This window comes from Arvicola amphibius, chromosome 4 (assembly GCF_903992535.2).
Source record: "Arvicola amphibius chromosome 4, mArvAmp1.2, whole genome shotgun sequence".
Lineage (NCBI taxonomy): Eukaryota > Metazoa > Chordata > Mammalia > Rodentia > Cricetidae > Arvicola > Arvicola amphibius.
In genome coordinates, this window is record NC_052050.1 from 155776866 (window position 1) to 155797301 (window position 20436).

Sequence of the window (20436 nt, forward strand, 5' to 3'; positions counted from 1 at the left end):
CCAGCTATGACTACAGAGCTATGACCACCATTCCAGGCATTCCTACCAATTATCTGGTTAACCAACAACCCATCCATTTATATCCATTCCTCTCTCTCTCTCTCTCTCTCTCTCTCTCTCTCTCTCTCTCTCTCACACACACACACACACACACCATCCCAGAGGATCCTTTTTTTTTTTTAAATATTTATTTATTATGTATACAATATTCTGTCTGTGTGTATGCCTGCAGGCCAGAAGAGGGCACCAGACTCCATTATGGATGGTTGTGAGCCACCATGTGGTTGCTGGGAATTGAACTCAGGACCTTTGGAAGAACAGGCAATGCTCTTAACCTCTGAGCCATCTCTCCAGCCCCAGAGGATCCTTTTATACAGAGTTGTACACACAGATATATAATTAAATTCAGAACAACAAACACAACCAGAGGCTGTTAGAGAAAACCCCACTGGTGTGTGCGCACAAGTGTGGAGCAGGCATACTTGGGTTACTTGTAGATTTCAGAGTTACCACCTGGGACCCATTTGCCTTCCAGGAATGAGTCAGCTGAAGGGTTGACTTAACTTTCCAGGACGGAGTGTATGGCTTTCACTTCATGATCTTTTCTGAACAATGCTTAGACTTAGAGGGGGTACTGTCTTGGGAATGTGCATGCGTGTGTGCGTGCATGTGTGTGTGTTTGCTTAACAGGATCTTCCTTACGTAGCCTAGGCTCACCTCAAATTTGTGATCAGGCTGGCATAGTCTTTTGCATTAAGATGAAACAGAGTTTCTTTTATTGTGTGACTTTAGGTTCCCTTTCAAGCTTGGTTGGATTGCGGACATTGTCCCTGGCCAGGTGCCTCCAGATTTTTCCCCCTATTGCTCAAAAGTTAAGTAAGTAATAGGACAGTCAGATGTGGTGCTACCTGCCTGTCATCCCAGAACACGGCAGGATTGCCAGGGATGGAAGGCCAGCTTGGGAGACACAGTGAGGCCTCTCTCTCTCTCCCTCCCTTCCTCCCTCCCTCCCTCCCTCCCTCCCTCCCTCCCTCCCTCTCTCGCTCTCTCTCTCTCTCTCTCTGTCTCTCTCTCTCTCTCTCTCTCTCTCTCTCTCTCTCTCTCTCTCTCTCTCTCTCTCTCTCTCTCTGTGTGTGTGTGTGCATGTGCATCTGCCCAGAGGTGTGGCCAGTGCTCCACCTTGCAGAGGGGCATTCCACAGGGTGGCTATGCACATTTTGCTCCTCCACTTATCACACACTGGACATTTGGGTTGTTAAAAGAACTAAAAAGAAAAGACTCATCTATAATGCCACTTCACACATGGGGCCTACACTTGAGGAGACATGGGACTGTAGTTCCCTCCTACAGCCTGGAAGTGGAGCCTCTAGGGCCTGTGGTAACCTCACATCTAACCCTGAGAGGATGAGGAATGGCCTTCCAACAGAGCAAAGTCACTAAAAAAGCACACGACTTTTGAAAAAGCAGGCACACTGGTGTGTGAGTGAAAGGTCTGGCCAGCCTCAGGTGCTTGTCAGCTGCAAGGCAATGTTGGTCATCAGGGGCTGCTGTTTTCTCACCTTGAATCCTGGGAACCCAGGGATACCGTGCACGCCTGGATCTCCTTGGTCCCCTTTCTTTCCCAGCTCCCCATTGACACCAGGAAAACCCTTGGGTCCTGGCAATCCTGGAAGACCCCCGATGAACTGGTCACACTGGCAGTCTCCAGCTTCACCTGTAATGAATGGGAGAGAGATGTGTATTAAATGGGACTTTGGATGGCAGAGGGAGGGGGCAGGGGAGGAGGGCTGATGGGAGATGATCATGCAGGTTAGACACTGAGTCCTGGGATCGAAGGTGTGTACCACCACACCTGGCTTCTGACTATCTTTCATTCTGTAGTGTCTGCAGATATGTGGTGAGGTGTCTAGGTGGAGACTTTCATTAGAATATGAGGTGTTCCATGTGACCTATACACAGCCCAAAGTTAACTTTATCCAACAGCTTTGGTGCAACTGTTTTGACTGTGACCCAGCGTATGGCACCGACCTGCTGGGTCATGTTGGTTTGAAGAAAATTTAGAGCATTTCCAATTTCAGATCAGAATGCCCAAACTTTACCTTCAAAAGAAAGAATGAAGGGTGTGGGCAGGGCCAATCTGTAAGGTAAGGTGCCGTGAGAGCCAGACTGTGACGTCATCATGACCTCCCCACCTGGGCATCCTTTCCAACCTTCCTCACCTTTCCAGCCTTTCTGCCCTCGAGCTCCTGGGAACCCGGACGGCCCGGGGTAGCCCACTCTTCCTTCTGATCCTTTTAGGCCAAACAGGAAACCTAGGAGAAAATGTACAGACAAGAACATCTGTGAGAGACGGCATCGGACCCAGCACAAGCTCTCAGCCAAGCCTACCTCAGGTCCCTGGAGCTCGGGTTCCACACCAACACAGCCCTCAGGGTGGACCAGAGACTAGAGTTTGCAAATCTAGTGTTTCCATCAGTTGTCCAGACCAATGTCTTTTCTCCTGAGAAACACTTAGTCCAAACAGAGAATTTGGCTTTTCAGGCATGTAACTGGAATTTCAAGATGGCCACACATCCCTCGTCTCCCTTAGAGACCCCTCTCCCCACAAGGGGAAAACCCCACAAGAATTAAGATAAAGCCAGTTCTCCACTCTGTCCTCAGTTGGAGCGGATGCACACCTGTGCTCAGAGCTTCTCACCTGTCCTTTTGCTTCTCCATGCATACATGAACACACATGTAGACATGCAAACATGGGCTCATGGTAACTCTTGGGAATCCTTCTGACTAACTGGTACTAGGCATGGCTGACCTCACTGATGATCTTGACCCTAGCCTTTCTTACCAAGGGTTGGAGGAATCACAGCAGGGCCCCATTAATTAAACAGATGAGACTAAGGTTGGGAAAGACTGCCATCTGGTGGTGGACACCAGGCTGCATTTCAGGCGAGCATGGTCTCCTATGCTCCTCATTGTCTTACTCTGTAGTCCAGGCTGGCTCTGAACTTATGGTGACCTCCTGTCTCAGCCTCCCAAGTGCCAGGATTGCAGGTGTGAGCCACCAAGTCTCATCCCTGTTGAATGTAGTGGTGCTCATAGCTCCAACAAGCACCTCTGAAGAAGGAAGATGCTCGCGGCTGTACAGGAAGTGGAAAGGATGCGAAAGCAGCAACTTCAGAGGCTCATGCTCTTGGACAAGGGCAGAGGGGATGGTGAATGAGAGAGCTTCTGGGGAAGCGGAGGGTTGGAGAGGCCAGTGAGCACTGCTTTGAGCAGTCTGACCCGGCTGTGCATCTAACGTAGCCCCACTCATCCATTCGCCTATCAATTCATTCACCCACCATGAGATGGCACTTGAGCTATGCCAGGTGGCAAGCCAGGAGCCACGCAGAGCTGACAGCTGAGATGCAAGGGCTCAACTAACCCAATCAGCAAACAAATGTGGATTTTCAGGTCCTAGCCAGCACTGGGCGAGGGCATCAGGAGTGGCTGATTTAGAATTAGTGGCGTCCAGGAGCTTTCTGAGCACGTGGCATGAACTGCAGCTGACAGAGGGACCTGGCCAGTCAGGGAGCTGGAGGAGGATCCATAGATGAGACAGCATGACCAAATGACCCCTTGACAGTAGAGATCCATGACCAGAGGGTATGTAAAGGGTACACAGAGGGGTCCTGGCACAGAGGAGGAGATGGGACCCTCTTGGGCTTTTATTCCAAAGGGCAAAGGAGGTCATGAAAGAGTTCTAAGGAAAGAGGCTGCACCCTACACTGTGGATCCAGTGGGGAGAGTGAGGTGCCCAGAGACTCCTGGGTCCTGGCTCAAGCTCTGAGGCTATGGAGGAGCCAGGACACCAGGGATCATGTTGGCCAGGAAGGCAAGCAGGAGGGTGGAGACCTGCAGCTCTACGCTGGGCGTTCTGAGGCTAGGTATTCCTGAGACCCAGTGTGGGCTGTTTCCAGTGGGAAGTTTCATGTTTGTAGTTCAGAGCACAGAGGGGGAGTGGCTATTTTTGCACTGGGCTCTATTGCTATTGGAGAGTTTATCTAGGCACAATGGGGATAGAAGGGACCAGAGAGAATTTCAGGGGCTCCATCAGCGATAAGAGATGGGGGTGGGGCATTGCAAGAGAGAGCTGCAAGGAAGGGGCCACTGAGAAGTCCTACAAAGTGTCCAGGGAGATGAGAACAGTGGACAGACCTCATGGAAGGGGAGAGAAGAGACGCCTGTGACCTCTCCAGGAGCTGCTCAGGTCTAGACTGGGCTCTAACCTAAAGCTTCCAACCCTCTTGACAGGTGAGGAGAAAAGCAGATGTAAGTAGAGGGATTCATCGCCTGGACTTTAGGAAAGTTGCCATTTAAAACTAGAGACCTGTCATATAGGACAAAGAGGATGCCCTTGGGAAGTAGTAAGGTCTTCACCAAGGCATAAGAGAGCCATGTCTTTCACCTGGGATGTTTCTCTCTATTTAATCCTTTCATAATTTCAAACAAGTTCTTTGGGATGTGTGAGATCTCAGCAGGACTTCCGCGAAGAAGCCAACAGCTGATTCTGTCAGCTGCGTTAGCAATGGTGTCAGCAGAGCCTTTCACCTCAAAGTACAGCTGGCATCCAGGTTTGCTCTTATTCTAGCGAGAATGACTAAGCATCCTGGCTTCCAGCAGCCGCAGCACATAAAATAGGACCAAACGCAGTTCCTGAGCAAAGACTCCAAAAAGCTCAGTGCGGAGAAAGGTCGAACTCTGTGAGAGTCCCTGTTCCCAGTGCTAAGTTACAAGGTGGATACTAAGTTGCGAGACACACCGCTAAAGGCAATGGTTGGCTACTTTTCATAAACAAGGTTGCTAGAAAAGCAGATGGTAACAATGTATCTCATAGAGGAAACAACTCAGGAAGGGCTAAAGGGGATGCCCTGACATTTTTCAGTTGACAAACTTTATTAAACCCGTCCATCTTTTGTATACATTCCCTTATTAGCTGATAACCCATGCCAGATAACTATTTACTTATGCTAGTTTATCTATGTCAGTGATACTGGAAACCACTTAGCCAAATTCATGCAATAAGACAGAGTATGCTCATGGCAGGATGGAGCGGCCGGGACAGTGTCTTCACTCACGGCATGCTTTCCTGCTTTTGACACATGTAAGGGAAGTCTTACAGATGCTGCACACAGGAAAGGCAGGCTCATAGACATTCATATGTCACCAATAAATTATTTTCCTGTCAACATTAACAAGCAAAACTTGCATCATGCATACTACTTTCTGTGTAATAGAAAACAGTAAAGATAGCTTTGCTCAAATACATCAACTAAGGAGCACACACTCAAAACTTGAGCGAATGTGTTTATCTTCCATACGAAAGAAAACTGGACAAGCACACTCAGAGCAAGTTAAAATGTTCCTATAGAATGTGAAGCAGAAGCAGAAGTGACTGGCTTTCTATATACCTATTTTATATAAGTATTTCTTTCTATGGAAGAAATACTGCCAACAATTTTCCTTCTGGAGATGGCATAGAGAAGAACTTTCCCAAAACAATGAAAACATCAGCCTCTGAACTTGAAGTTTAAGTTAAAACCTAGCACTGTCTATTAGCAAATAGAATACCCTGGCCCTGGAGGGAGGACTCAGGAGATGCCCTGGCCCTGAAGGGAGGACTCAGGAGATGCCCTGCACACTGAGGGGAGGACTCAGGAGATGCCCTGCATACTGAGGGGAGGACTCACGAGGTGCCCTGGCCCTGTAGGAAGGACTCAGGAGATGCCCTGGCCCTGAAGGGAAGGCTCTAGGAGAGACAGCTGGAGGTGATCAGAGAGTTGAAATCATTTAGGAAAGAAGAGTCTACATCTGAGTCAATGTCACCCAGAAAGAGAGAACAACCTCTTATTTCTAACCAGTGCCTCATAAGCTAATCTCTTCAGGAGATGAAACGTTCCTATGAGGTCATTATCAACATCAAAAGTATAACTGAATGTTACAGCTGAGGAGGATGGCTTTTGTGGATGTCCAGCTCAAAACTACGGCACATGTACAATTCCTCCGTAGACAGAGCGTTCTCAACATAAGGACAGCACACACCATCACAACCTGAGAATGTACCTTGGCAGACTCAGGGACCATCCCAGCTACTATGGAATCATCCTGGCTGACCCAGGGACCAGCTCTGCTGCTGTGGGGTGGCAGGCTGGCCCGACCCTTCATCCTCATCTACTATATCCTTGTCTATCCTGGCTCTCTGGGTCTCCTGTCTCCCTTGGCCAGTGGCCACCATTCCTTTTGGCAGCTATCTTTCCTCCTGTGACTTTGGCTTTGCAGCGGCAGAGATGCTGATGGTTGTAAGATGCTGACCCAGACTGCTGAAGCACAGAGGAGCTGTGAGTTAAGACAGGAGATACCCGCAGAGACCTGGGCACAGTGATTTCAGTGCATAGTCCCTTCCAGACAGAGCATCTCAGAGGCCTTGCTGAACTTCCTGCAGCCACAGCACACTATGAGAGAACTGTGGGATTCCTGCTTCCCTAAAGCTGAGAGGCAACAGCTGTTGTCATGGTTCCGGTGTGGACCCTGGCAGTGCCCGCCACACCCTCATCCACTGGCCTGCTGAATCAACTCACAACCATTTAAAAAAAAATCCTGGATGATACCCAGCTTGATTAGGCTCTAGATGAACACCAGTCACTTACCGTCTGGTCCAGGTGCACCGGCAGGCCCAGGGGCTCCTTGGAGACCTGGTTTTCCATCAGCTCCTGGTGCACCTGGATATTGTGCTGGGCGGCCTGGTTCTCCTGAAAAGCCTTTGGGTCCCATCTCCCCTGGAAGGCCTCTCATCGAATCTGAAATCCAAGAGCATTCACAGTAGGTGAGTGGTCTGATATTTAAAGGTTGCGTTAGCTTCTGTGTCACAGGGGAACCACCATCAGGGACAAGTGTCATGAACCAGTTAACAGCAGAAGTGATGGCCTTAGTATGTTTTTTCACAGCTTGTCCACTTTCACAACCCTGGGACTATGACCATTTGCTGACAACATTGGACAGCATCCTGCTTCTTCCATCCAGGGACCAGACCACACCAATCACCCACCAGAGTCACAATCTAAACTTCCAGGGACCAGACCACAACAATCACCCATCAGTGTCACAGTCTAACCTCGCTGATGCCCTTCAGCTCAGCAGTAGCTTCCTACTCCATGAGGAGGAAGGATGGAGCCACAGGAAAGCCATGTGGCCAGCAAAGCCTACTGGTCCATGTCCACACCTAAGGTCATGTATCTTCTGATGCTACAAACCCCATTACCTTTATCTCCAATAGATGGGCCTTGGGGCCCCATGGGGCCAGGGTCTCCAGGCTCGCCTCGACTTCCTGGTTCCCCATGAACCCCTGGGAATCCTGGGTCGCCTCTGGCACCTGCAACCAAGACAGATCCCTTGCAATGAGAACCATTATCCAGGAACAAGCCCCCACCAGAGCAACGCAGCTGTCATTACAAGTCACTGCAGGTACCCACTTCCCGGTGAGTACCCTGAACACAGAAAGAGGCAGGTGAAGTTTAAATGCTGCAGATACAGAGGGCTCTAATTTACAGCCTAGCCAGGTAAGATTCTGATAAACACAGGACAATGCAGAGGATGTCAGAGACCCTCGGAGGGTTCAGGGGAGAGCAAACTGATCTGAGAAGACTCGGTGGAATTCCAGGTGTTAAAAACCAGAACCCGTGGGTCTCCTGGAAATGCGGAAATGCCCTCGCTGACAGATGGACTCACACTGGACAGTAGCGAGTGTTGTCGGGCAGAACCAAAGTGACTGTTTCTAATGACACCTTGGAGCCCCCAGGAACGCTGGGCTGTCTCTGAAGCTTGTGTTCTGAACACCTTCATTTTGTTTCACTTAGAAAGCTGCCTGGAGAGTTCATGACTTTGTTCCAGAGAGAAGAGAGGTTCCATGTGAGGCCACATCATGCACAGAAACTGTTGTACCAACCTTTTGCCAGGGATGGATGGGGCGAGTAGACAGGGGGTCCCGGGGGGCCTTGTTCTCCACGTTCTCCCTGAGAGAAAGAAGACACTGTGAGTATAGCTTTCCGGAGTTCTCTTAATTTACGTATTGCCCAGGAGTGGGCAGAATGTGGAACTGGTTTAACAGGGCATGTTTTCTTACTATCATCCAACCTGGACCGTCCCCATGGCAACATCTCTACCATGTGACAGTGGGGAGTTCCTGCATCCCAGCCACCAGGCAGACATAAAAGGGACCAGCACAGCAAGCGTGGATCTCCTTGCGAAGCCCTTGCCAGGGGAGGGATGCCGGAAGTGGTTGGGAGACTGCTATGGTTTTGAGACTCAGACCTTCACAGTGTTGACATCTGAACCATCTCGGGGGGGGGGGGGGAGGGCATGGAGCTGCAGAGACGCCCGACACCATCTGCTCTGTAGACTCCAGATACACCCACACGCTTCCCTGCTCTCCCCAGACACATTCTCTAGCAGAAAGGGCCACCCATAAGGCTGGGTCCCCCTCATAGCTACCCTGGATCACCTCCCTTGATCTTCCCGCCCAGCCCTTATGGTTAACTATACAAGTTCCATTCTCCATCAGTAGCTGGAGGCACCCCTCATCTTTCTGCTAAAATCCAGTCTCAGGCTTCCCTTCGGATGGGGGCAGGCAGCACACAGTCTCCTCACTCTAGGGGATCACATTAATAACCGTCGCTCATGTCCCATGCCCATGCTACTTCGGTGAGGAGCTGGATATCACCAGAAAGAGAGACACAAGTTACCTTGGGCCCTCGGGGTCCGCTGGGACCTTGGAAACCATCCGCGCCTCTGCTTCCCTGCAAGAAAGATAGGGGATTGTTATCTCCAGCTTCAGGAGGACCTCCAGAAATCAACCCCACGCCACTTCCACCAGCATAGCCAATGCAGACACCAAGCACCCCCTCAAGCCCCCCACCCCCGTGTACTGTCAAATCCCCCATGTTAGGTGCACAGATGTCTTTATAGCTGCTTTGCTTGACCCAAGAGCCAGAGTCCAGATGTGGCACTAGTGTCTGTCGATTCTCTTTCAGTTCCCAGCAGCCCTAACAGCCTTTCCTTCCTCTGCACCTAAATTTCTTTTTCAGGTTGATTTTATGCACACTTGTCTACACGATATGCATGTGTGCCGTGTGAGTGACTGGTGACTGTGATGTCAGAAGAGGGGGGTCAAATCCTGGACTAGGGTTACAGGTGGTGGTGAATGACCAAGTTGGTGTTGGGAGCAGAGTCCAGGTCCTCTGCAAGAGTAGCAAGTGCTCTTAACCACTGAGACATCTTCCAGTGCACTCCCCTTGGTTCTTTTTCTTAGTAGTTTTTTCTTGGTGTTGAGAAGATTGGGTGGTTTGTGCTTCTGGCCCCAGGGTACTATGTAATACGGTCCCTTGCCCTTCCATCCCCCACCCAGCCTCCGAGTGAGCAGAAAATTGTGTAAGACCTGTCTCCACCTGCGGTGACAGTCATGCTTCCTCGGTCCCCACTTTAGAGGAGGAGAGCTAGTTGCCTTGCTAGCAATTTCTTGACTGATCAGTGGGGTCACACCTGGTCTGTGAGGTCACATCTGATCTGTGAGGTCACATCTGATCAGTGGGGTCACACCTGGTCTGTGAGGTCACATCTGGTCTGTGAGGTCACAGCATCCCATCAGTGGGGTCACATCTGATCCATTAGTTAAACTCTCCCTCCATGATGAGTTTTTAAAAATTCCAGTTGCCACCAAACAGAATCCCAGAGCCTCTTGATTTGGAATGTCTCTTTTCATTAAGAAATCCTTAACACTAATTTGGTCTCCATTTTCCTCAAGTTCCCATTGATAAGGAAGCTGGTATGTGGAGCTTTCTGAGCAGCTAGTCCCTCTTGCAAACGACCACATATGGCAAAGTCTCCAAGCCACGCCAGGGCGAAGTAAAAATGGGCCTGCCTGTCTAGTTACTTTATAGATTTTTCAAACCCAGGAGCTCACATGCTGCTTGATGGACTAACAGTCTGATTTTTTTTTTATATTTTCCTTTTCCTTTTGCAGGGCTGTGGTTGACTCTCGGCCTTTCACGCTAGGTGGAGCTGAACATTCAAAGAGTGGTTGATTTTATGTTCGAGAAAGAACCCTGAGCCCCAAGGAGGCTCGTAGGCAGAGGTCCTAAGTAGCTGGCAGGAGTGTACTGTCGGGAAACGCTCACAGCTAGGCTTCCAGGGAAGGTTTCCTCAAATGCTGAACAGAAAGAAGGCTGCTGTCTTATGGGTCTGGATGTGTTTCCATGTCTTTCTGGTTTTCTAGATCTTTCCTCAGACCCATGGCACAAAGAACAAGGGTTAGTGCAATCCAACTTAGGGGCCTTGGGGGGAAAGACTTCTTCTGGGCTTGGTCTGAGAGGGCTGCGGGATGCCACTGAATGCCCAGCCTGTGGGCACAGCTTTGCTGCCTGTTTGTGACTCTCACAGAGCTGGAAAGTCACAGCTGGTGGATGTGGCTCCTGGAGAATGGTTCTGTTGCAGGCCAGTGGCCCTGTCCACAAAGGGGTGGCTTTTTCCTGTGCTGCACACCCATACTGCACAAGGGCGGTGTTGGCGCATGGATCCAGGAGACCAGGTCTCCATGAGCACACTCTATAGAGAAGACTCTGCTGTCATTAAACGAGTCTCCCCAAATGAAGAAAACAATCGCTACATTTTCAGAAAATGTAATACAACCAAATGCGTAAGCTATCTCTCTGTTCCCTGACTGGAGCCGTTTACTTTGCTAGGTGTCCATGTCTGTGTGTCCTTGTGCCTGAGTCCATGTGTCCATGCAGAGGCATGTGCAGATGGTTCTTTGTTCTCACAGGGAGGCAGGGGCTTCCTAAGACACATGGCTTTCTCTGCTTACTCCTTCTCTGGCACACTGCTTTAATGGGTCACTGTCCACAGCAGCTCCTGGGAGCTGCCTTGGGTTCTGGCTTCTAAGGCCAACAGCTTCAGCACATCTGGGAAGCTCATGCGGAGGCAGCAGCTGGACCAGTTGGATGCTGTGGTTTGCACTAACACGCAGCACGCTGAGTCATTTGTGTATGTCTGCCGATTTCCCTATTTTTTCAGTTGGGTAAACTATTTCTTCCTCTGACCCATTTAAGCACAGATGTCTGTTTCCTCCCAAGTCACAGAGAGAAAGCTGGATGGGCACCACTATCATACGTGAGCCTCAGGAACAGTAGTAGCCAGGGGACCCGGGGCCAGGGCTTGCTGGGCCGTGTCTGGGGTGCTAGTCTTCATGGGCCTCTAGGTCGAGGGGCAGCTGTGCTGAGCCACTTTTAGACATGACAGCTCCTTTGTGTTCCGTGAAGAGTGGCATGTCACCCACCCGCCTCAGCGATGCACTCGCTCTGAGTCCATTGGGTTTTGGGTGTGGTGTCTGCTTTAGCCACCTCTACATGGTCTTATTGCCATTCTTAGGCGAGTGGCATTCTGGCCTTGGTTAGGGAGTAGGGAAACAGCTATTGCTTCTGGTGTGCTACCTCTGGGAAACACATTCTTAGCAAGAATCAATGTGATAGGAAGTTGGGTGTAGTTAGGGCGAGGCCACCAGCCTGAGTTTAGGGTCAGCAACGAGAAGAAATGAGAACAGCCATGACATTGGTGTCCATGGTACATGGTCAGTGCCAGACTTGGCCTATAGCTAGAGCCGTGGACGTCAGCCACGACACCAGGGGGCAAGGCTACCTGCTGTCCCAGATGAGCCACACAGCTCGTCAGTCTTAGCTCAACCTCTGAGCTCCACAGTGTCACACACACACACCTGCTGCAGCAATCTGAATGGGATTCAAGGAGAGCTGGCATTCTGAGGCTGCTCTCTGAGCACTGACAGGAGAGCGGGGTAGAAACACCAGCCGTGGGACCCTGTGTGTGTACCCCGGTGCTGACTGCAAGCTGACTGGAGGCACAGCTGTATCCTGGGGTGAGTAAATGTGGTGTATGTGTGTACCGCAACCCCCCCAGTTTCCTAGCACGTGTGGGTGCATGTGTGTGGAAGTGGGATGACCCCCACCTGGATGAAACATGGAACAGCACAGTGCAAATGTACTTATTTCTTTGTGCCAAGTTACGAGCACGCTAGGTCCCATGACCCTGGAGGCTCCCACGGATCTAATACCAGACCCCAGGGCTGTCTGCTGTGGGTGACAGGATGGAGCTGGACTCCGGGGCAGGTGGACCACAAATACCGTGAATAAGTAAAATAAATCTTGATCTGATAAAAAGCATTTCTACGTGCACTTCTGCTGCAGTGCGTGCTTAGCGGATGGGAAATCTTCTCTGTACCTGTCATGACCTTCTCATGCACACTTGCTTTTCTTTAAAAAAGCAAAACAAGGTTGTCACAACCCAGGAGGAAAACGAGGCTATCGTTAAACAAAAGCAAATATCAAAGTATGTGTAGGTCAAAGCAATAGAGGGACAACCTTTGAGTGACAATGACTTTGAGGGGAGGGGACCTAGAGAGAGAAACCTGGGGTGGGTTCCTTGGAAGAACCAACGGACTGATGAGCGAAGTCCAGACAGAGGTTAATGCTCCACGAGGGGCTTTGAGAGTTGGGAGTGGTCACTTCATAAATGACCCCTGTAAATGAAGGGGACATCTCAAGTGGGCTTTTGGGACAAATGTATTTTTCTGAGATCCCACTTGTTATATACGTGAGGCTTCAGGCCCGGAACAGTTCACGTTTTTGCGTGTCAGACTTACTTTCTGTCCGAAGACTCCTTTTTCTCCATCAAGGCCAGGAAGACCCTGTGTTGAATAGAAAACACAAGCAATAAACAGTCTGGAACAGGTGACCAGATTCCCCAGAGGGCTGCATGACAGTATCAACAATCATCAAGCCGCCTTCTGCCTTCAGGGTTTAGAAGTGCAGGGACAGGTGGCCACCCCACCCCAAGTGCCGAGATGGTTGTTGATGCTCATGGCTCTGAAGGTGACACCCTACTGCCACAGATGAGCCTCCCCATGATGGAGGGACAGTCTTACTGGACTCTTTGGGTGGCCAGACATGAGCCCTCATTCTAGACATTCTCTGCAGTTTGTTAAAAAGATTAGTTTCATACCAGGAGAAACCTCCTGGGCAGGTACAGTGTTTTAAAAAGACAATCCGTTTAAAAAGACAAGCCAACCAGCCATGGCTACACAGTACATGGCTCACCCGTGTTCCTGGGAATCCCATGATGCCTTCCTCGCCTTTTGAGTAGAGGCCCTAGGAGAGAGAAACAGAATGAGAGGGGTGAGGGGTGCCTAGAGCTGACTGTAGCAGTGAGACACTCTGCAGCCTCCTCAGGTCCCTCAGCGACAGGTGCTAGAGCAGGTGATTTGGGTGTAGAGGGAGCACAGGGCTGGGTGTGGATCACCTTTATCCAGGATGTCACATGTCACCACCGTAGGGTGAGCGACAGTGAGGAAGAACTAGGTGAGTCAAACTGGACGGGATAAACCAGATGGCAGTGACTCCTCCGGCCAGGAGAGGCCCAGAGTCTCCCTCCCAGCCCCTCACTCATACATTGTCACGCTCAGCTTACAGCATCAGATAAAGCTAAGTATTATTACAGTAATATTATACGTGTTATATTATATATAACAATTATGTTATATGATATATAGTATTCTATAATATCCAATGGTTTTATACAAAATACACTGTGTCTCCTTGATACCTTCCCATGTAGAGGAGTGCATGAGAACCCAAGAACCCAAGGGCTAAGACCAGAGCACACCCCACCACTCAGAGAACACCCCACCATTCAGAGCACACCCTACCACTCAGAGCACACCCCACCGTTCAGAGCACACCCCACCGTTCAGAGAACACCCCACCGTTCAGAGCACACCCCACCACTCAGAGCACACCCCACCATTCAGAGCACACCCCACCACTCAGAGAACACCCCACCGTTCAGAGAACACCCCACCACTCAGAGCACACCCCACCACTCAGAGCACACCCCACCACTCAGAGCACACCCCACCGTTCAGAGAACACCCCACCGTTCAGAGCACATCCTACCACTCAGAGCACACCCCACCATTCAGAGCACACCCTACCACTCAGAGCACACCCCACCGTTCAGAGCACACCCCACCGTTCAGAGAACACCCCACCACTCAGAGCACACCCCACCACTCAGAGCACACCCCACCATTCAGAGCACACCCCACCACTCAGAGCACACCCCACCGTTCAGAGAACACCCCACTATTCAGAGCACACCCCACCACTCAGAGCACACCCCACCACTCAGAGAACACCCCACCGTTCAGAGAACACCCCACTGTTCAGAGCATACCCCACCACTCAGAGCACACCCCACCACTCAGAGCACACCCCACTACTCAGAGCACACCCCACTATTCAGAGCACACCCCACCATTCTGACAGGAGCCCCGAAGGCAGAACAATCCCCATGGGAAAGAACTCCATCACTGAACTTACTGGTACCCCTTGATCTCCTCTGCTCCCTTTTTCTCCCTGTGAAGAACAAGGAATGGGAAATGTTTACGCCTTTGAGACCCGAGGTGCTCAGGCACTGATCCTGGCTTAGGACATGAGGCTAAAAAGTACTTGACAAAACTTCAGACTATCTCGATGATTTCCTGGCAATCAATAACAGTCCTAGGTGTTGGAGCTTTAAATCTCAAATGCAAAAAAAGGATTATTTTTATATTTTCACAAGATGAATGAACTCTTCGGTGATTTGTGATGTGCCTGGAAGCCTTTCTCTTCCATCTGAGTGAGTGGCAACGGAGCACTGGCACTTCTGACCATCCAGATGGATGCTGGCTGCTACAGATCTGTTCTTTAGTGTGAGAACACACCTAGGAAGACCCCCAAATGACCATACTCAGTCAGCTAACTCTGCTTAGGAAAAGAGGGTTCAAACATACTAACATCTCAAGCAGCATAGACCCTTCTTCACTTTTGTTTCTGTACTGATGTTCCTTGGCCCATCTTTGCTGCCAGCACTGAAGATCCTGCCGCTCACAACTGCCTCCTGTGGCCTGGCGGGTGGCCTGGCGGGAACCGTGCAGTTCCTTCCGATAGCTGGGGCAAATCTGATTTCTTTTCCCCTACCAATTTGGTGGTGAGGTCTTTCCCATCTTAGGATGCAACTGTTTACATAAAATGAAGGAAGCAAAATTTGCACGCTCCTTTTCCTAGGTCAACTGGGAACGGCCATTCTTTACCTTGTACAGATCCCGATCGATGGTTGATGGTGTGGGCCCAATAAGCGTGACGTCGGATGGGATCCCGTTGGGTCCTGGCTGTCCGATGTCACCCTGAAGATTGTTCAACAAAAGTGACAGGTGTTGAATCAGGAGAAGGGCACAGGACTTGGGTGACTGCACAATCCCACCACCCACACTATTTTGTTTTGCATATCACCGAATGCCTGTTTTCTACTGAAACAAAAATCTAAACCATCACATCATCACATCAAAATTATCATAATCTAGGATGACATGAAGTAAACTTCCTTCACCGGTTATTTAGAATCTATGCGTTGAGGTCAGAGATCACTCATAACTCCACACTGCACCTGCTTCTGTGGGCTACAGCCTTTGGATTTCTACACAAGGAAGTTGTTAGGTCTGACTCTGGTGTCACCACAAGCAGAAGGTATTGTATGCACTAAAGAGAAGAGGCTAGACCAAACACCTCAAGGGGGTGGTCACTGCCCACCATCACGGCCAGCAAGCCTTGTTCACACCCTTCCTCCTTTAGGAACGGATGAACACAAAAGAACCTGATTGATTTTTCTCCTGCTGTTTCCACATATAAATGACACTGTTAGTAACAGGAGTGTCAGCAGACTGAGTGCTGGGCCACCCTCTGAAGAAGGCTTCTACGTGTGCTCCGAGCACTAACATGTTCGAAGACTATTTAGGGCCTTGCTGTGCTCATTAGTATTTGATTAAGACCTTTGGTGGCCTGCAGACCTAACCTCATCCCCTCCATCGCCATCTGACTATGCCCTCTTTCTTTTTTATTTTATTGTATGACTGGGATATTTCATTGGAGGGGACTTTACATTTTTATGTGTTTTGATCCTTAATCTTTTCACCCTGACTTCCGTTTGTGGGACTCAGTGAAAGACCAGAGTGTCTACACAATGACAGCTCTCACACCGGAGAGCCTGAGGGGCACAGATGCTGCTCAGTGAGCGGGCGGGCTCACGGGGAATGAGAATGTGGTTGGCTGGCTGGCTGTGGGCACCAGGCTCCTCTTCCAGGAACATGAAAGGTAGCAGTAAGAGGTCACAGGTCACATAATCCTCTTCTATGACATAAGTCAGCCAGGGGAGCCATGTGACCCGTTTCCTGAGGTGGTTCCAGATCATTCTTTGGTTGAGTCCCCAGACTTTTTTTTTCCAAGGCAGGGTTTCTCTGTGTGTGTTGGCTCTCCTGGAACTCGTTCTAGAGACCAGGCTGGCCTCAAACTCACAGAGATCTGCCTGCCTCTGCCTCCATGTTCTGGGATTAAAGGGGTGTGCCACTACCACCTGGTTCAGCTGAGTCCCTTTAATCTTCTCTGGGTCCCACACATTAGAAGACACTCTTAGGGGACACCTCCACTTCCCAGTCCTTAAGATAGGTGGAAGTCACATGTCCCTGTCTGACTCGACGCCAACCTAGACAATTCACATTCACGTCTCACTGATCCGCCACTGTCCCTGGAGTGTAGGTGACCTGACACTCAACCGTGATCTCTATGCGAAGTGTGCTTGCAGGTCACCTGGAGGGCACCAGGTCATCCTGGGCGGTGATGGTCACCAGTTCTTGTCATTGGGTCTCTTTACCTTTTCACCCTTCTCTCCATAAAAACCAAGTCCTCGGTTGCCCTGGAAACAGAGATGGTGTCTATGAGTTTGTAAGAATCGAGATCACAGTGAAATAAAAGTATTTTTAGAAGAAAAGAGGCCATGCCCTCCCCGGACTGTGACCCTTGTGCCCATTAGGATCCTCTGTCTAAGGAAGGCCTGAGGAGCGAGTGGTGGAGCTGAGAGGGGTCTGTCAGCTGACGCTAGCACCTGACCCATCCAAGGGAGGTCAGAGCTCACCCTCAGGCTCTGGGCCTTCTAAGAGAGGGCAGCCAAGATGATGGTCCAGACACCGTACCTGGAGATCCAAGCCATCTCATTTTGATAAAAGCCACCCTAGCTTCATAGCAAATTTCTTTCTTTTTAATGGTTTTAGGGGACTTAGCACTGATTACATTCCGTAATTATGGGCCTGTTTGGGTTGTTTTCTGGGGCAAAGTCAGGCCTGCATCTCAGCCAGTATTTACCTAACAGTTCCTCTGAGGAGCAGCTGGTTGGAGTCAGCCTTCCCTGCCGCCTGAGACCAGCAATGAGGAGCCACCCCGCAATTCACATGGGGCTTCCACACAGCGCTCTTTCCTTTTGCCCCCTCCCCCCAGCAGCTGTGCCTCTTTCCCAGGGTCTACAGTGAGCAAGAGTCACAAGGACCCCTGAAGTCCCTCTCTGCAATCTACTGTCTGCCTCCTCTGATGCTGAGATGGTGTTGGAAAATAAAAAACAAAACCTTTAATTACGTTCTGCTTTTCTTGCTCCACCACCTGGCTGGGAGCTGAAATCAAAGCCCAGCATGGCGGCCATGGGAGTCCCTACAGCGTTAGCTGCTCAGAGCTGCTTGTCAAAGTTGCCAGGAAGTGACTTGGCCCAGGGTGAGGGGGCTGTTTGTATTTGCAGCAGCCAGGGGAGATCTGAGGCCAGAGCTTGGGCTGGGCCACTGCTTCCTTGGCCCTGCAGCCCTGCCGGCTTCCGCTGTCCTTGGCTGTAGGCCCTTCCCATCCTGCTCGGGACTGTCTGATGGGAGTGAGTGTGGGGGGAGTGGGGGAGATCCAGGAGCCTCCTCAAGTTCCAGCTCCAGCTGGGAACTCTGTTGGAGGGGATGGGAGCCTAGAGGGGTATGGGGGTGAGTGGCAGGCAAGGTCACCAGGGGTCACAGAAATGGGACTGCCTATGGAGCAGGCGTGGGAACATGAAGACCCGCCTCTGGATACGGAACAGTGGATGGCTCGCACAAGCTTCCTGCTGGACCCCAGTATCTCTGATCAGATATTTTCTTCATCAACATTACTGAGTCTGGAGACTTGTCCAACTTTCCCAGGTCATAAGAAGCCCTGGCTCTGCTCTCCAAGGTTCAAACAAACCCCATACTTAGTTATGCTTCCAATAACAAGTGGCCCTGTCATGGGAGCAGTGTGGCTCTGGGATCCAGCCTGGTTCAGAGGCACTGGACATGTCCCTAGTGCTGACCTGAGGCTCTGATGGATTTCCCCCTTCATCCAGGCGGGATAAGGGTTTCCCATTTCCCTTGGGCAAACATAGATAAATATCTTGTCCACCCTGGAAAAGGGCACCCACAGATAAATAGGAGCTGCCCCTAGGTTGTCCCATCAGCTGCATATCTTTTTTATCATGGCTCATCAGTGTGATTTGCTCATTGGTGTGATCTGCACACAGTCACCAGGGTGACACAGAGCCCCAAACAGCATCACCCAGTGTCCTCACAGAGGCCCAGGCCAGGTGTTCAGGCACTCTGCAGGATCTCTTCCTGCATAACGGAACTACATAACGGCTCTCAGCACTATCTGCACCAGAAACAGCTGTTAGCCAAGTTGTTCTCTGGTCAAAGAAGGCAGGGACATTAATCACCAAAGAGCTCCTCCCCCACTCTTGTTCCCACCAACTTACTGGTTGTCCTTTGGGTCCAGGGGGCCCCGGTGGTCCCTGCAGAAATACAAAGACATGTATATTTTTTTCCCTCCTAGGACCCAGATGACATCTGCTTGGAGGCCCTGGGAAAAACAGCGACTGTCCGCTTCGAACAGTACGGTCAGAGCTTCCCCACATCTGTCTTGGTGGGATGAAAAGCCAGGAGGAAGACCGGGTCACCGTCCTTGGAATGTGCTGCTGTTTGTCCACAGCTGTTCCTGGTTTGCTTGTGTGTGTTTGGGCTTGAGACTTCACCCGTGTCCTTGATGTGCCTGTTCCTAGGCTTGGTGAGGCCCCAGGCCCTGTGGCTGTGGCCAGACCCCTCTGCTCTCCTGTGAGATTCCCCACAAGACACTGTCACAGTTTGACGGTGGAGTCACACACACTCATGGACAGAGCAGACCTGTAGGTCAATCCCATAGGCAAAGCGTCTGCATATGTGCGCCCTGAGGTTCTTTGAACTACACTTTTTATTTATTCCGTGCGCTTTTCTTGGGCATGTGTGTGTGCACATGTGTGAAGGCCTGACCATATTCTATCTTATTTTTTGAGACAGGGTCTCACACTAAACCTGTTGCTTACCAATTCAGCTAGGCTGGCTGGCCAGCAAGCTTCGGGGATCCTCCTGTGTCCTCCTCCCCAGCCTGCGATTACAGCCATGTTGTACTGTGTGGTTTCTCACATGAGGCCGGGGACAGGATTCGGGTTTTTGTGCTTACACAGTAAGCACATCACGGACCAAGCCAGCCCCTCTGAACTCTACTTAGAGGAAAACCCTAAGTCGTGCACTTGCTGCTTTGTGAGTGAGCCAACCGCTCGCAGGGAGAGCCGTGTGCATCCCACTGCCCCATCTTGGCTGAGTCTGCCACAGTGCTGGGGCAGAAAGCCTTCCATCAGGATAGGGTGCTCTGGGCTCAGTGTGGTGGTGGGAACGGGCAGGGCTGGGGGAGCACTGGTCCCCTCCTCCTCTCCTGCAAGTCTTCCCTCATCCTGCTTCTATCCCATCATACTTTGCTGTGTCACTGTGCTGGAAGGGGCGGGGACTGACCTTCACTCAGTGGGCCATTCTATAAATGACGTCCAACGTCTCCCCTTTTACAGTGGCTATGGCCCAGGTGCGATGTACCTAATATACATGGCCTAGCCCAGAAAAAAAAATCTGTTTCCTTCTTGCTTGCCTGAGTCAGGTATTTGGTTTGCTTTGACCAGGGATGATGGGCCTCTTGTCACATAGTTAATATGGAACCCGGAGAACTTACACATGATGGGAGGGGCCAGTCTGTGGCTCAAAGGCATGGGTAAAAAAGGGAGCATTCACAGGTGACCTGACATGGGTCTGGGGGTAACCAAGGACAGGGACTTACCGGTCTTCCGGGAGCTCCCATGGGACCCATCTGTCCTATTGGCCCTGGGCGGCCAGGAGGCCCCTGCAGGTGCACAAAGAGAACATGGCTTGAAGACAGGCAGACAGGCGAGTCTACTCAGATGTTTCTAAAGTTCTGCAAGGAGCAGTCCCTAATGAAAAACGATACTCACCTGGTAGCCGGGCACTCCAGGCTCTCCAGATTCACCCTGGTTGAGAGGGAACAGGGTAATTAAGAATTACTATTGTATGCGTGTGTGCATATGGGTGCATGAGTTCTTGCAGGCACATGC

At 50.7% G+C, this 20436-nt stretch overlaps 1 protein-coding gene across 1 annotated transcript in view; it reads right to left on the minus strand.

Annotated features, from left to right (window-relative positions):
• Col4a2 (collagen type IV alpha 2 chain) overlaps positions 1-20436 on the minus strand; it is a 134324-nt gene that overhangs the window by 24496 nt on the left and 89392 nt on the right. The window contains exons 9-22 of the mRNA XM_038327236.2: positions 20317-20352; positions 20145-20207; positions 18760-18795; positions 16840-16881; positions 15227-15319; positions 14475-14510; positions 13194-13244; positions 12740-12784; positions 8775-8828; positions 7979-8045; positions 7295-7405; positions 6684-6833; positions 2220-2312; positions 1560-1714 (exon numbers count right to left, since the gene is read on the minus strand). Of these exons, the coding sequence (XP_038183164.1) occupies positions 1560-1714; positions 2220-2312; positions 6684-6833; positions 7295-7405; positions 7979-8045; positions 8775-8828; positions 12740-12784; positions 13194-13244; positions 14475-14510; positions 15227-15319; positions 16840-16881; positions 18760-18795; positions 20145-20207; positions 20317-20352 (1032 nt within the window). The remainder of the gene's footprint in view (positions 1-1559; positions 1715-2219; positions 2313-6683; positions 6834-7294; positions 7406-7978; positions 8046-8774; positions 8829-12739; positions 12785-13193; positions 13245-14474; positions 14511-15226; positions 15320-16839; positions 16882-18759; positions 18796-20144; positions 20208-20316; positions 20353-20436) is intronic.